The 16,977-nt window shown below is 45.4% G+C and overlaps 1 protein-coding gene across 1 annotated transcript in view; it reads right to left on the bottom strand.

Annotated features, from left to right (window-relative positions):
- The window catches only part of DNAH9 (dynein axonemal heavy chain 9), a 331,426-nt gene that overhangs the window by 101,793 nt on the left and 212,656 nt on the right, over window positions 1-16,977 (bottom strand). Inside the window, exons 48-49 of the mRNA XM_077892621.1 lie at window positions 16,647-16,880; window positions 9,942-10,202 (exon numbers count right to left, since the gene is read on the bottom strand). Coding sequence (XP_077748747.1) covers window positions 9,942-10,202; window positions 16,647-16,880 — 495 coding nt within the window. The remainder of the gene's footprint in view (window positions 1-9,941; window positions 10,203-16,646; window positions 16,881-16,977) is intronic.

Genomic DNA, 16,977 nt, shown 5'->3' on the forward strand with positions numbered 1-16,977 from the left:
TGGATCTATGAGTGAAGCTGTGTCATACATGCACGTACAGTTGATTTCAGGTTTATTGCGACCATCAGTGAGTACTATGTGACCTCAAAAGCACTTGCTTTTTGGGGATGATTTTATGGGGGGGAGAATTTTTTAAAAGATTTTATTTATTTGAGAGAGAGAGCACAAGCAGTGGGGAGCATCAGGCAGAGGGAGAGGGAGAAGCAGACTCCCCACTGAGCAAAGAGCCTGATGTGGGACTCAGTCCCAGGACCCTTGATCATGACCTGAGCCAAAGGCAGATGCTCAACTGACTGGGCCACCCAGGGGCCCCAAGTGGGGGAAGGTCTTGATTTTAAGGATTAGGTCGCCTGTGCCAAATGAATTTGGGGTGCCCTTGGGCCTGGAAATCTACAAATGAGGGGGATTACTTCCTGCACCTAATGGAGGCACCTGGGAAGATGCTCCATTTGCTTCTGAAACTATTTCCACATTTGGTCGTGAAAACCTGTTGGGTGACATGGGCAGTGGTGGATAGAAGGACAGTATACATAGGATGGTGTGCTAGCATACCTGCCGTGGTGGCCTCCACTGGGGCACAGGGCGCAGGGTCAGAAAATATAATCAGAAACAAAACCCCATGACTTTAAACCAGTAGAAGTTCAGCATGAATTAAGAAGATATAAAAATGTACGGAGATGAAATGGAATTCTACAACCCAGATACGTCACTGTTAATATTTCAGTGTGATTCCTTCCAGTCTTTTTTATATTTATCGCTCCCGATAAATTAATCATAACTTTTTGGTAGTAGTGACCAAAGACCAAGTACAGAGGGGACTTTCTCGCTCATGTCTGTGATGGGGATGAGCTTGGAGCTGGCTGTAAGGATGAGTGGAGCTGTGTTTGGAGTGTCTACAGGCTTTCTGGATCTTCTCTTGTGGCTGCTTCTCCCTGTGTGTGCTTCTCTTTCATGTAGAAGCTTCCTCGCGTTGCAAGGCATACGACCTACCTCTCTGCCCTCACTCTGTGCTACTTTCTCCATGTGTCACCAAGCTCCAGCCACGGTCACCTCCTCCCAGCACATTGACTGCCAAGCTCATCCCCAACTCAGGACCCCTGCCTGGACCACTTCTTGCTAAGCTTTTTGCATGGCCCGTCCCTTCTCATCCATCAAGATCTCAATTTAGAGTTCAGATGTCTCCCACTCGGAAAGACTTCCCCTTCTCATCATTTCCTAGCAGCACCCTGATGACCTGCAGAGAACCTGGGGCCATCAGAAATGATCACTACTCTTTCCTTATTGAATTTCCATCTCCTCTCCTTCGTGACAACAGGGATGGTCTCATCTATCTTGTTAACCACTGTCGCTCTGGTCCCAGGAATCGGCATGCAGCAGGTGTTCATCAACACGGGTGTCCAACAATCGCCTGGAATTAGTGGGGGTCAGCAGCTCAAGGTCATGGCCATCACTTTGCACCCAGGAGGGACTGAGACCTTTTCTCCAATGCAAGTGGAAATAAAAATGTCCATGGGACAGGGTGGGGGTGGGGTTGCCTGGGTGGCTTAGTTGATTAAGTGGCTGCCCCTTGATTTTGGCTCAGGTCATGATCCCAGGGTCCTGAGATCGTGTCCCATATTGGGTTCCCTGCTCAGCCAAGAGTCTGCTTGAAATTCTCTCTCTCCTTCTCCTTTTGCCCCTCCTCCCACTTGCACACTCACTCTAAATCAATCAATCAATCTTTGAAAAAAAAATGTCCTAGGAAATGACCTTTTTTAGTTAGACGGGGCTCCTGTAGCCAATGGCTACAGGGCAGGCAGATATGGTTCTACTAGGAGGAACACAGGATGGAAGAAACAGTTCCCAGTTGGCAGACAGAATTTTGAGCGAGCAAACATCAGGCTCGCACTCTTGGTTTCTCTACCCCACTCCTGCTATCAGGCCCCTGTGGAGGCCCCTTGCTGCCTTGACGTTGACCACTCTCCCAGGTGTCTGCCTGAGGAATTTGCTTCTTCTTCCAGTTTCCACCCAAACTTCTCATCTCGAGGCTCATGCTGATCCCCTTCCTTAAAACTGCAACCTCCCGCCTCCTCCAGGGCTCCTCCTTGCTCTGTGATTCTTTTACCTCTGTCCTCCAGCATCTGACATGTTCTGACACATTGTACAATAAAGAACTCTGTCATCATGCTTGTCTCTCACCCCTCACTTGCGCTAGGATGTAGTCTTCACAGGGGCAGGATCTTTGTTCACGGATGCATCATGTGCACCCAGAACAGCCGATGAGTCCTGGCTGGGTGAACAGATGAAGGACTAAAGGTTCACGTCATTGTGCATTTGGCAAATGGGGGTGCAGTGGGAACAAGACAGGCAAAGCCCTTCTGCTCATTCAGGTGGAGAGACAGGCAACATACAGGGATCCACCTTTGGTGTTTGGGATAGCGAGAAAGTGCTTAACCCCCCCCACCCCAAAATGGAAACAAGGCTAATAGGATAGAAGATTCTTGAGGATTGATTTTACCCCTTGAGGTCTGGGAAGGCCTCTTTGGCAGGCTGACATTTGAGCTGGGGCATCTGCAAAGGGGCTGCTCCAAGCATGGGGATCTGCAAACTTGGCCACTCTATAGAGTGTGATCAGGAGGGTGATAGAGGTGGGAGAGGAGAGCTGGTCAGGATCCAGACCAAAAAAGGGAGCAGTTTGATTTCATTCTAACATCAAGGGGAAGCCACTGGAGGGTTTTAAGCAGGGGGTGAAATGATGTGGTTTTGCTTTGAGAGCTTGTTGTGGCAGGGCAGGCTGCACAGTTGTTCAGGCAGGAGACTGAGCCCGGGGCCAGGGCTGTCCAGTGGAGGTGGTGAGAGGTGATTGGGTTTGGGACATATTTCGGAGCTAGTGTAGGCATAAGTTTTAAAAAGAGGCATGAGGGAAAGTTGCTAGTTATTTTCGAACAGAATTTTTAAATTCAGCATATCACCAGATGGATGAAACAATTGATATCAAATATCAAAATCACTATGAAGCTTTTCATCTTTGATCTAGGGTTTCATATAGTTACGTGAATAGTCTTACATAGGGAAAACTAGCCAGTTGGCAGTATGGTAAATTTTATTTACTAGTATTTTATATAGGCGTCTTACACCACTATTCATAATTTAGATTCACCTGAGGTTTTATTTTCTCATGCTCTATCACCTTTTAGTACCAGGCTTATCACATAACACAGGCCTTAACAAGTCCTGTAGGAAAGAAGTCTATTTAACTTGGAAACACTAGAATTTTCCCAATTATTTGATTATAAAATCTCCTTGCTAATACTGAAAGTCAAATGATAAGGAGGAAAAGATTTATGATATATATACCAGTAGATTAATAGTAAAAATTTATAAAGTAGTAATAATTTATAAAGTAAATCATTTACTATGATTTAATAAGAAAAGAGGGAAACTCTCTTACAAGAAAACGAACAACAAAAGTTTGAATAAGCAATGGGCAAGAGAAATCTAAATATTTGAAAAGATGCCCAAATCTCATTAGAATGAAACCAACTATAATTTGAAAAAAAAAGTGAAAAATGTTTTGCTCTTTTATTTAGACAAGTTAAAATGATTAAAAATGTCTAAGAATGTCAAGGATATAGGAAAGGTGATATTCAAAACTATAGACAAGAATCACCTTTTTGGACAGAGACTGGTTATTATTTATTTTAAAAAAGAGCATATTGTTCTAATAATAAATCTTTAAAAAAGGAGGTAGGGGGTGCCTGAGTGGCTCAGTTGGTTAAATGTCTGACTTGATTTTGGCTCAGGTCGTGATCTCAGGGTCGTGAGATTGAGCCCCATTTTGGGGAATCTGCTGAAGATTCTCTCTCTCCTCCCTCCCTACCTCCCTCGCTCGTGCTCTCTCTCAAATAATACATAAATCTTTAGAAAAAAGAGCATATTGTTGATAAGAGCTTTCTATTGCTTCTGTAACAAATTAACACAAAGTTGGAGACTTGAAACAACACGGATGTCTTAGCTCCCAGCTGTGGAGGCCAGAAGACCTCAAGTCCCTGTGGGCAGGGATGGTTCCTCCTGGAACCTGCTGCGTGCCTCTTCCAGCGACTGTAGGTTGGCCTCATTCCTTGGCTTGTGTCCCCACATCATATACACTTTTGCCCCTACTCTGCTTCCCCCATCACATTGTATTTGGGGCCCAGCTGGATAATCTCCCCACCTCAGTACCCTTAACTCAACCACACCTATAAAGTCACTTGTGCCATAAGGAGCAAAATTCACAGGTTCCAGAGATTAGGATGTGAATCTCTCTGAGGTGGAGGATGCATTATTCAAGTCTGCCATGTCATTCTACCAAACAACTGTACTTCTTATTGGCCCAGAGAAATAGTTGTGTATGCAACAAAGATCTATGCACAGGGATATTTATACTGGAAAAAAAAAACAATTAAACACTCAACAATGGATAAATAGCAAAAAAAAAAATGGGTAAAATTATAGCATGGAGTCCTATGAAGCATTCAAGTTCAGTGTATGTACTGGCATGAAATGGTCTTCATGAGAGAAAGTAAGTTGGCGCTACCCATTCATATTTAAAATATGACATATTTTATATGTGCATTTGCACAACTAAAAATGCATAGAAAAATTGCTGGAATGGATATGCCCCAGATGATGATGATGATGATGATGATGATGATGATGATGATGATGATTATATTATTATTTTTGATTTTTACTTATTTATTCATAAGACACACAGAGAGAGAGAGGCAGAGACACAGGCAGAGGGAGAAGCAGGCTCCCTGTGGGGAATCCAATGCGGGACGTGATCCTAGGACCCTGGGATCATGACCTGAGCTGAAGGCAGCTCAATCACTGAGCCACCCAACCATTCCATGTCCCATATTATTCCAGGAGTTCTCTTGGGAGAGAAATGGGGCTATAGTGTAGAAGAGGGTTGACTTTATATCCTACTCCATGTATTCTACACTATCTGAATAATTTTTTAGAAGATTTTAACTTTTTTATTTGAGAGAGAGTGCATGTGTGATTGAGCAAGGGGAGGGGCAGAGGGAGAGGGGGAGAAAGAGAGATAGAGAGAGAAAGGGAATCTCAAGTAGACTCTCCACTAAGCACAGAGCCTGACGTGGGGCTTGACCCCACAACCCTGGGATCATGACCTGAGTTGAAACCAAGAGTCAGACGCTTAAGCGACTAAGTCACCCAGGTACCCCATGAATAATTTTTAATAATGAAAGTGCCATTATATATTATTTGTAAAATAAAGTAGCAAGCTCATGGTAAGAAATACATAGGGAACAAATAGAATATTCTAGCTAAATTTGTCAAGGGGAAGAGGCCATGAAATTGCAAGCAAAACCATTCCTCCACTAAGGCAGGAAAAGTTACACTGGATTTATTTCAGTTTAGCTATAAAAGTGAAATAAGACTGCCAAAGCAAAGACTTACTACCAAGCTCAGATTTACAGGTGTTCTTTATGCATTAACTACAGATTTATTTTTAAGTTTGAAAACTATAAGAAAACAGGGAAGTGGTCAGGAAATACAGGGTCCTGTGAATACGGACGATTTGAGGATACTTCAGGGGTCCTTGGGTCCACGAAGCAACAGTGCCCTCACCACGTGCAGTACAGGCCGATCCATTCCACTTCACCAGGTGCGGGGCGAGGGGGACGGGAGAGATGGGTGGAAGGCGTCAAAAGGTACAGTTGTAAAAGAAATAAGTCCTGGGGTGACTACAGCTAACGATATTGTGCCGTAGATTTGAAAGGAGAGGAAATCATAAAAGTTCTCATTGCACACACAAAAATCTATTAACTATGTGTGGTGATGATGGATGTTAACCTGACTTACTATAGCAATGATATACCATGACTATTACATGTCACTTATACCACAATTAAAAAAAATGCTGTCTGAGGCCCCCCTCACGCATCCTGTGATCTGTAGACTGTAAACAATGGTCCACAGGTAAACTGTGCAGTGATGCCATGGGCTGTTAACGATCTCGGTCAACCCACCTGGAAAGACTCATGGTCAGATCACTTTTGGAGGAGCCCACTCGTGCACCATGGCTCAGAGACTCTGCACCTTTCTGCACATCCAGGTCTCTGCAAACACTGCTTCCTTCTGGGATGCTCTTCTCTACTCCCTCCTCCATCCAGTAAAATTCCCTTCCTTATAGTCCTTGCTTCATGGGCTTTCTCTTCCCTAGTTCCTACCTGGCCAGCCAGTTAGCCATGTCATCTTCTGAGCTCTTGAGCCACTGAAATTTTAGTATATTTCTTCTCATGTAATGCATGCAGGGAGTTTACAAACTCTGAGAGGGCTGCAGGTCTTGGAACAAAGCACATGCCTGATAGACTCCAACTCCAGCTTTCCAGAAGCCATGCTTACAATTTCTTCTGCTTCTTCTAGATTTCACTCCTTATTGATAAAGAACATGCCTATGTTGCTATATTTTTTCCCATTTTATTTGCAGTGGCAAGGAGCAGAGGAGGAGAGAGAGAGAGAGAGAGAGAGAGAGAATCTCAAGTAGGCTCCTTGCTGAATGAGGAGCCTGATGTGGGGCTTGATCTCATGACCCATGAGATCATGACCTGAGCCAAAATCAAGAATCAGATGCTTAACAGACTGAGCCACCCAGGCACCTTCTTTTCATTTTAGACTTTAGCAAGTGTCTTCCTACTTAGAGTATGAATATTTAGCTATGTTTACTGTCCTCTTTTCCCTCCTAATTATTATGGTTATATCGAATTTTTAGTTAATGTTCAGTATGATTATGACATGATTGTAAATATTGTTCACCTTGGGTTACATTTTCTTTCTTGTATATTCTGAGGGTTTTTTTATCTGAAATTAGTTAAGTGCTTTTATTACTTGTTCTTTGTGGGAGTAAGTTTTGGGCAAACACCTGACGGAACAGGGTGGGGGTCTTTTTGGGGGAAGAGCACTTCACATAGTGCCGACTGCTTGTTCAGAGGCCTTGGAGTGGGATTGTGCTGGAGTGTCTGAGACACAGCAAGGCCAGTGCAGAGGAGGTGGTCAGGGTGACAGGAGGAAGACAATCATGTTGTACCCAGAAGGGAACTGGGCAAAATTGTAGGGTCTCGTGGGCCACTTTGGATTTTATTCTGAGTAGGATGGGAAGCCAATGGAAGATTCTGAACAGAGGGGTGATGTGGTCCAACTGCTCTTTTAAAAAGATTACTCAGGTGGGGGCACCTGAGTGGCTTGGTAGGTTAAACCCCCGACTCTGGATTTTGGCTCAGGTCATGATCTCAGGGTCCTGAGATCAAGCCCCGCGTAGGGCTCTTCTCAGTGGGGAGTCTGCTTCTCCCTCTCCCTCTGCTCCTTCCCCTGCTCTATGTCTTAAGTAAATAAATAAAATATTTTTTAAAATGACTCAGGTGGGTCACCTCTGAGCTACTTTTCATACATTCTGTCATTTTATCCCTATAACCTAATGGGAGTTGTGTCACTGTTACCACCCTTGCATAGATGAGGAAACAGGCTGAGCAGAGAGAAAATCATGCCCAGAGATACATCCAGTGAACAGCACAGCCAGTATTTGGACTCAGCTTATTTTAGGAAATCTAACCTCCTGTGTCAAAAGATGTTATGAAAGGCACCTGCCTTATTAGTAAGACACGGTCAGCAGACAATTCACATGTGTGCGTCAGTGAAGTTGTCTTGTGGTGCATGATCAAAGAATCAGAAAAGGGTGACACTGATCTAGAATGTAAGTTTGAGCTTTAAACACAGAGAGGGTTGAGGCAGGAGGAAGGGTGGTGGCATGGAGGGGTACACAGCCTCACCAGTGTCCAGGAGGTGCAAGCGGATGCCACCGTCCAGGGATGGGAGAAGACTGGCCTGGCCCTGCTACCAGGTTCAGGCTGAGAAGTGGTGGCATAACTGGGCAAGCCCTGCAATCCTAGTCCATCCCTCACAGTACCCAGTTTCCTAGTAGGAAATCTGGTGATTTCTCCTGATGGGGGGTCTCTTTAGGGCCGCTTAGGCCCTCAGTGCCTTAGCCTTTAGAGCATAAAAAATAAAAAGCCCAGAATGCATAATTCTAGAGTTCTTCACAAAAAATCCTTGAACGTGGGACACCTGGATGGCTCACTAGTTCAACATCTGCCTTCGGCTCAGGTCATAATCCTGGGGTCCTGGGATCGAGTCCTGCTTCGGGCTCCCCGCAGGGAGGCTGCTTCTCCCCCTGCCGGTGTCTCTGCCTCTCTCTCTCTCTCTCTCTCTCTCTGTGTCTCTCATGAATAAATAAATAAAATCTTAAGAATCCTAGAATGCAATCATCTCAAATTACAATTTATATGTAACTGTATGCCACAGGCTTCTACAGCGTTCCTAATTCCGTTTTAGATTTGCTGAAGCCCGAAACTGCTAGATGTTACCTTCCAGGGTGACGCAGGAGAAGAAAGTTTCAGAAGGCTCGTGTTTGCATCTCAAATGTCTCACCTGCACTAAATATGTCAAAGCATCAGGCAGGTGGAGATGAAGAGAGGCCCACTGGTGAGTGCCACCCACCCCACCTATAAGGGAGGATGTAGGGGTAAAGTTTGTGTGACACAGTGGCCTGGGGTCTAGCTCATACCCCAGAAATTGAGAATGCGGGAGAAAAGCTGGCTAGTTGCCCCCACCACGGAGCGAGGGAGATGGTGCTGCAGGGGTGGCTGATGCCCTCAGTGCATTTGCGGGAAAGGAGGCACAGGTGACCCCATGGATCAGAGGTGAGCTCTTGCTCAGGGGAGCCAGCACAGGTTGTCTTAGATCTTGGCCAAGGGGCAAGTGAACCGCCAGACTCCCAGGAGGAGAAGTCACCATGTGAGCATCCTAACACAGACAGGGTCAGCGTTTGGGGCCCCCTCTGAAGCTTGCTCCCTGTGACTGGAGTCTGCTCCTTTCTCTTCCCTCCTTCCCCCTGCCCTTCAGCCATGGTTATCCAAAAGGGAGAGAAGCTTAATCTGTGAAAAATAAAAGAAGCAGCTAATTACCATCCCCCTAGTACACACAGACAGGGATACATCTCAAGGGAACCCAAATAAAAGTACCCCGTGAATACATCTCAAAGGTCACGCTTGTTGTACCAGATGGTTACATATAGGACTTTAACTGACACATGGCTACATATTGTTGATATTTGAATATCTGCTAATTTTGTTTACATAGCGTTTTTTTTTTTTTTTTCTTTTCATATTTTGGAGCCAACATGTGTTTGAGTCTCAGGTCTTAAGAATTTTCTCAGGGCTTTATAAGGCTCGTGTGTCCTGTCGTATGTAATGGGTAAAATGACCATGGGCTACGGAGCTGAGTGTTTCTGGAGCTGGACTGTGAGGGTGTGAGTTTAAGCCTGGCTCTAATAGCGAGTCTGTGACTCTGGGTAAGCCGATCTTCCCCTCAGGGCCCAGGCTTTGTCATCTGTGAAGTGGAAGGTCTGGAACACTGGGCATCTCCTGTTCTGACTGGTTCTCAGACTCAAAGGCCTGGGATGTCGTTGGTACTCTGTAAAAGCCTGATAGATCGTCAGTGTAAATGAATGTTTGCAGGGGTACCTGGGGGGCTCAGTGGGTTAAGCGTCTGCCTTTGGCTCAGGTCATGATCCTGAGGTCCTGGGATCGAGACCTGCATCAGGCTCCCTGCTCAGTGAGGAGTCTGCTTCTCCCTCTCCCTCTGCCCCTCCCCTTAACTCATTCTCACTCTCTCTCTCTCTCTCAAATGAGTAAATAAAGAAAAATCTTTAAAGAAAATAAGCGAATGTTTGCTTAATGAATAAAGCAGTGACAGCTGGATCCTACCTTAAGCCTCCAACTTTGCCCTTGGATCTTTTTAGGGCACCAGGGTACCAAGCTGTCTTTGGGTCACAGGGGCCACTTCCTGCCACCCCCACCACTGTGAGAGGTAAGCAGCAGGACAGATGATCCTCTTACCTTATTGAGGGTGTTGAGAGCTGCCTGGGCGGCTGCAAGTGCTGGCTCTGCTTTGGCCAGGTCCTCCTCACAGTCCTTCTGCTTCTGCTTCACCTCCAGCATGATGACAGCCACCTTCCGCTCCTCCTCGTCTGCAATGGCTTTCTCTCGGCTCACCTTTTCTGTCTCTATGCCGACCACCTGAATCAGCTTGTCCGCATCCTCATTCTTTTGCTTCAGCTCTACTTCCTGGGCAGCCAGCTTGGCCTTCAGGTCATCCACCTGCAGCAGAAAAGCACCAGGTGGTCCTGGGGCTCTGACCCTGCAGAGAAACATGCCAACTCCCGACAGGAAGGGGCAAAGCTGAGCTCTCATCTGGGACCAAGAGCCCTGGGACCAAGGCACACTGGACTCCCTCTTCCTCCTCCCTCTACAGTAAACATGGTAAGAGATTCTAGGCAACACATGCCTTGACTTCTCTTTCCCCTTGATGCTTACATGACCTAGGCTGCTTCTCACTGACATTGCACTTGTATCTTATAAAACTCCATGTGTCTCTCATGATGCTTTGCTCATAGTGGGCATGTCATAAAAAAAAAAAATCAGTCATTATTTAATTGAAAGTGGCCAATGTCTGGTATGCCAAGAATTTTGCAAACTATAAAAAGTGAGTTATCTACTGCACATCCTGAGAGATCGAATGTATGGACAGACAATGGTCAGTAAATGGTAAAAGTAGAACTCTGACCCACAACCGTGACCCTCCTGGTGCCCGGGAGACCAACAATAACTACAATAACTAGCTCAGGAAGCCAGCCTGCTGTCTGTAAGTCAGATGAGCAGGAAGTTAGATGCCCACCTCCAGAACAATCCAGGAAGACAGACAAAAACCTCAGTAACAGTGGCTCCAATGGCCAGAACTCAATTAATAGTCGACAACTTCCTTAATTCTTTTCTCTGGTTCCAACTTAGGACCAACCAGAGAAAGTCGAACACGCTCCCCTGACTGCTCACATAGGGCACCCCATTTCCTAGTGCCCACCCCCAGCTTCTGCAGGCCACCAGCCTTCCTCAGGACACACCCGATACCCTTCCCTTTCTCCCCACCATGAAGCTCTCCCAGGCCTCTGCGGCCTTTGAGTCTCGGCCAAAACTGGGTGCTGATGGCTGCCTCTTTTGCTAGAATGAGCTCTGAAGAGAGAGCATTTGTTGCTTCTTATTTGGTTGGTCTTTGTTTATGTCTACAATCCCAACAAGACAGATGTTGGCCAAGTATAAAGGGGACTGCAAGAGTCCCAGTGGCCCAGACCAGAACAGAACTGGCTCTCCATCCAGCTTCCATATTCATAGTCTTTTTGGAGGAAATACTAAAGTGATAGTAATACCAGCATGTCAGAAATCACCTATTTCTTGAGGAGGGATGGTTTTCTCTGTACATTCAGGTCAGTGGAGGGTGGTGGTTCTCAGAGTGTGTTTCCCAGACCACCAGCAGCAGCATCACCTGAGTAATTGCTAGAAATGTGAATTCTCTGGCCCACTCCAGACCTCCTGAACCAGAAATTCTGGAGGTGGGTCTGGCGATCTGTGTTTTAACAGGTCCTCTGGGTGATGCTGATGCAAATGGCCACCTGGGTTTGATAGTCACTGGCCTGGTTTTATGGCCCTTTTACATGCAAAGAGAAGACTCAGATTTGTTTATTTCTTGGAAGTAAAAAAGCCACTTGTATTTGCAATATGGCCCATAAACTTTACATGGCAGGATGACCTTCTATCTCTCATTTTTCTGCAGTCTATTTTCATACAACAACCAAAGATTACTTCAGAGCTCCTGGAACACGTTAAATAGATTCAAATGCTTTATGATGCAAAATGCATAAAGGGAAAAATAAAACAGAGGCTTAGATGCTGCTGATAATTCCCTTTTCGCGGCAGATCAGAAGAAAAGGAAAGCAGAGGGAGAAGAAAAAGAAAGCTCTTTAATTTTGTTGTATTCATGGAAACTGGAGACTTTTTGTTAACCTCAAATGAAGGCCTGCTCCCTAGAACGAGTCTTATATGCCCGTGCTGGAAGGTTAATCCATTTCTATCTCCCGTCGTTCAGCTGCAGGGAGTTATTTCTACAAGGACAAAGATGCAATTGTAAATCAAAATGATTGAACCACATAATCACTGCAGTCAGCAAACACACCAGTAACTTTTTGTTCCTTTTTAAATCTTGGGAGATTTGAGAAAATTGGAGAGTTGGTTTTGGGTTTTTTTTTTCCTGTTGTCATTTGTTTGTTTGTTTGTTTTGCTGATTGCAGATAGGGTCTATGACCTCGGGTCCAAGGTCACCAGCATTGTGGATGGGAGCTTGATAGCTCTTCAGCTGTGACTTGGAGGGTCCCTCCAAGACATAATGGGGCTGCTCCCCAGAGAGGGCGTAAGTCAGGCTCATTTTATGGCTCTTCTGCAATAGAACAGGACGTTGAAATAGGTCACGCTAAAATTTCCTCTTCCTTTTTTCCTTATTCAAAGCATTCGAGCCCCTCTTTGGCTTTCTTCCTCTTTAGGCACCCCACCCCCTACCCCTGGGATAGGAGGATCAAGAGGGAGAGCATCACAAACAACAGAGGAACCCTTTCCACCATCTTGTCAGCACCATGAGTGTTTTTGGGTGGGGGTGATGTCAGCTGAGTGGGGTGACAAAAGGCTGGTGGTGAGACACTCTCCCTTCTTCAAGGACCAGGAATATGATGCTAAAGAGAAAAGCGAAACTTCCTAGGCCTTTCCCCCTCAGAACCACAGAAAGAGGAGAGAGAACCCAGGATAATCAAGAGCCATCTCTAGTGTGCAGAAGGCTGGAGGCCCAGAGATATTTTCCTTCCTACTCTGAGTCCCTCTGGTCACCTACCATGTTCTCATATGAATTCACACCTCACATAGGCTATTCTCTTAGAGTTTTCCCATCTGCCTGCCTAATAAAACCTTCTCATCCCTGTTCTGGATACAGAGTTTGAATTTCCTCTGGGGAACATTCCCTTCCCAAGTCCTCATAGTTTGGGTGGAGCCGACTCCAGTGGTTGGCCTTGGAACCTCACTTGGTCAAGAGAATGTCCAAGTCACAGAGGACGGTTCAAGTATGGGCAAACCAATGATCTGAAGGGGCCAATCAATCAGAGCCACTGAACATTTATCCAGGAATTTGGCAGAAAATCCAGGGAAAGACAAACTCCTTCTTACAATAGGGTTGCAAAGCAAAGAGAGTGTAGGTCTGTGGTTGCCAGGGCCATGGGGGTTGCTTCCCTGAACAGGGATGCTTACTGAGGATCTAGCTCCAGCCCTGTCTAAATTAAGCTCTGTCTCTGAATTTCCAGTTATCTGAACCAACTTCAGTTGGATTTTGGTCAGCTGCCATCAAAAGGATCCTGATAAATATATCACATAATCTCAAAAAAAATTTTTTTCTCTCTCTCTTCCCTTCTCCTCCGTCTTTTCATTTCCTTCCTTCCTTCCTTCCTTCCTTCCTTCCTTCCTTCCTTCCTTCCTTCCTTCCTTCTTTCCTCTCTCTCTCTTTCTTTCTTTTCCTCTTTCTTTCTCTCTCTCTCTCCCTCCCTCCTTCTCTCTCTTTTTAAATGTTAAGTGAACTTGAATTCTTTTTTTTTTTTCACTTGCAACCAAGAGTATTGATGAGCATATCATGGTAAATTATTGAACCTGTCGACTTTAGGTAAGTTTGGTGGCCTGCGATTATTTGAAACCCCAAAATAAATCGAAGAATCTCCAGACAGACTTGAAGAGTAAATTGTAAAGGCAGGGAATTTGTAACAACATGTAGGCCTTTTATGAACATTTCTTCAACCCAATAGCCCCCCTTCCTCATGAGGACTCCTGATCCAGAAGTGAAGCTGAGAGTGGGTTCTGAAGATGCCAGGAGGGGACAGAGTGAGACCCCCAAGTCAGAGCTGGGAGTTATGACTGTGTCAAGAGAAGGAACAGAACAGAAGTGATGCCAGCTGTGAAGCTCTCATCTGAGGCAGCAGCAAAGACAGACCGTGCCACCCAAAGACCGCAGAATCAGCCACTGTCAGCAGAGCCAGTGAAGGGCTCACCATACCATGTGGCTTCACTAGCTGCTTCTTGAAACCACCACCACCACCACCCAGATAGGAAGGAGCAAAAGATCCTTCAGAGGGAAATAGTTCTGGACCAGAAAAGTGGCATGCTCTGATTTATATTTTGAAAGGATCACTCTGACTGCTCTGTTGATGATAGACTAAAGATGGGCAAAAGGAGAAGCAGACAAATGAGTTAGAAAGGTACTATGGCTGCCTGGGTTAAAGACGCCAATGGTCCAGATCAAGGGAGTAGCAGCATAGAAGGTGCACGGTGGTGGGATTCTGGGCGTATCTGAAGATAGGGCCAACAGCGAATTTGTGTTTGGATACAGGGCATGTGAGAGAGAGAAATTAGGAGAGTCAAGGACAACCCTAAGTATTTGGCCTGATGGGCTATGCGAGAGGTTGCGGTGAAGCAGGTTCAGGTTGGGGGAGACATTGTAGAGTTAAGTGTATTAAAACAATCTAAGTGAGAAGTGTCTAAATCAAGGCATTGAAAACAGGCTTACAGCAAGAGAGGTACATGTGAGAGATAAATAGAAAAGTACAGAATTTGTTAATTCTTAAATGAGACAAGGAGAGGAATGTAAGGTAACCCCCCGGTTTCTAGGTAAGTGGGTAGATGAAAGCACTACTCACTGAAGTAGAGAATCTTGAAGGAGAAGAAACCAAAATTGATGCCAGGACTGGTAGAGCTTGGTTCACCTACGGTATAACCAGTCTTCTTCTGGGATGATCGATAATTGCCAGAGAATAGGGGAGAGGAGGGAGAACAGGGGCTGCTAGGGGTGACAGTATTCTGAGGGTACCATAGGTGGGGGGAGACTGGAAGAGGAAAAAAGTGACAGATGTTAAAAATAATCTGGTAGGACTGCATTCTGGGATTCTATCTTATGCTGTTTCCTAGAAGTTCAGAGATTGAGAGTACTAAAAAGCACTGGGAGAGAAGATGCTACCTTTCTACAAGATGCCAGGTAAACTGCTAGGGCCTTGGCTGTTTGCATCTGTGTCCCTCCATCTGCCCTGAACTTCAGCTCTGGGAAGGGGTGCGGTCACAGCACACAAGGAAACGGAGGAGCTTCATGGACAATTGTTACCTGTCATCAGTAGACAAATACCAAGTTTGAACAGATCTCACCACGCCTGAGGGTAAATGAAGAAAAGGAAGAAAAGTCTTTGTAGAAATACGGAACAAGGAAGAGAAAAGCATCTAGAAGACTAAGAACAGAGCTCTGAAAATGATGCATTACTGAATCTAGAAAAAACATCAGGGAAGCAGTCTGCCATCATTGGTAGGATGATTTCTGTGACACAGTGGCAGGAAAACAGGCCGGAAGAAAAGAGCAATAGGATGTGTTTGAAGGGAAAAAGGATGAGATGAGGAAGGGCTGTTAGGATATTAAAAATGTAAGAACATAACTAAAGTCTTCACTGGATGCACAAGCAGCAGAAACAATATTACGCACTATTAAATTAGAATTGTTGAGGATAAACGTGAGAAGCTTTCCTAGAACAAAGAGGAAAAAAGCCAAAAGGATGAGATCAATGAGTGAGAACATAATAGATACAGGCTGCAGAGAAGCCATCTAGCAAATCATTGCTCTTTGGAGGAGAGGCTAGAGCAGATGAACAAAACCAGATAACAGAAGAAAAATGGCCTGAGTAGAAGAATTCTATGTGAACAGATTGCAAGGGCTCATTGCATCCCATGAAATGAACTGAAATCCTCTGGACATATTACAGCTATGATTCAAGACATTCAAGTGGGGAGAGAGGACAAGTCAGAAGAAGCAAATTCAACAGTTATTGCAAAGGTAAAGCTCTGAAGCAATGATGACAAGCAAAAGGCTTAGAGATTGACAGGAATGTGTGATGCCTAAGAATTGATAATGATTTTAGTTTTGTGGTGCAAATGCAGCAAAACTACACCTCCTTCCTGACAGGCTGGCTCTGCTAAAAGCAAACAAAGCACAGAAGGGAGCCATGAAGGGACTGGCAATGTTTGATAGGCATGAGCAGGGGCAGAGAGGGTGCTAGAATCATCCCCCAATTCTCAAGGGAAGAATGGGAAATTGAAATAAACTTGTTCCCTTTGGAAGAGTAAGTAGAAAAATATTAGGAGGACAGGCCCATGGGGGCCTTCTTTCAACGGCCTACCACTTAGGAATATAAGAAGAAATGCAAGAAATGAGACAGGATTTCAGAAATCAGGTTCCAGTGGTGCTTTGATGGATGACACAGCAAGACACAAAGAAGCAAAAGAAAATTGGGATATCTCTACAACATCTCTCCCAACCATGTATCTCTTTTGGTTTTGAAGATGGAAGGGAAGCAGACTGGAGAGGAAAGGATGTAGCAGAAGAGGAGAGGGGTAACAAGCAAGAGGGAAGGGGTGCTCCAGAGGATTCCATCAGTATGTGGGAGCAGACCAGATTGGAAGCTGGCAGTGTGCTCTTCTGCAGGGAGAGCTTGGCCTTAACTTTTGGAATGGTTTCTGATGACACCATTGGAAAACCATACATGATTTTCAGGCCTGGACTGTGATGCCTTTGGTTCCCTGGAAGGGGGTGCTCCCCCCCGCCGCCCCCCTGTGCCCTGCAGGCAGGAGCGAGGAGAGACCATCACCCACCTGGGCAGACGTGCTGTGAAGCTTCAGCAGCCCGTTCTCAAGACGCTCCATTTTGGACTTGAGCTCTTTTCTGTTTCTGTGCAGCAAGCTCTGGTAGAGTCTGATGAACTCCAGGAACGATTTGGGAGTTGTATAGTTGTAGCGCTGCTCATTGCTCAGATAAGATTGGGATGTCTGGTTGACACTTGTGTGGACAAAAGCCATGAACTTGCTAATCGACTGCTTGACTGTGGGCTAAGATTGAAGAGTGGGAAATAAAAAGACTGTCTGGACATGAAGACTGGAGGTGATGTTTGCCTCACCTCACTCATTCCCTCCCTACATGGAAAGT

This window comes from Canis aureus, chromosome 3 (genome assembly GCF_053574225.1).
Source record: "Canis aureus isolate CA01 chromosome 3, VMU_Caureus_v.1.0, whole genome shotgun sequence".
Taxonomy (NCBI): Eukaryota; Metazoa; Chordata; class Mammalia; order Carnivora; family Canidae; genus Canis; species Canis aureus.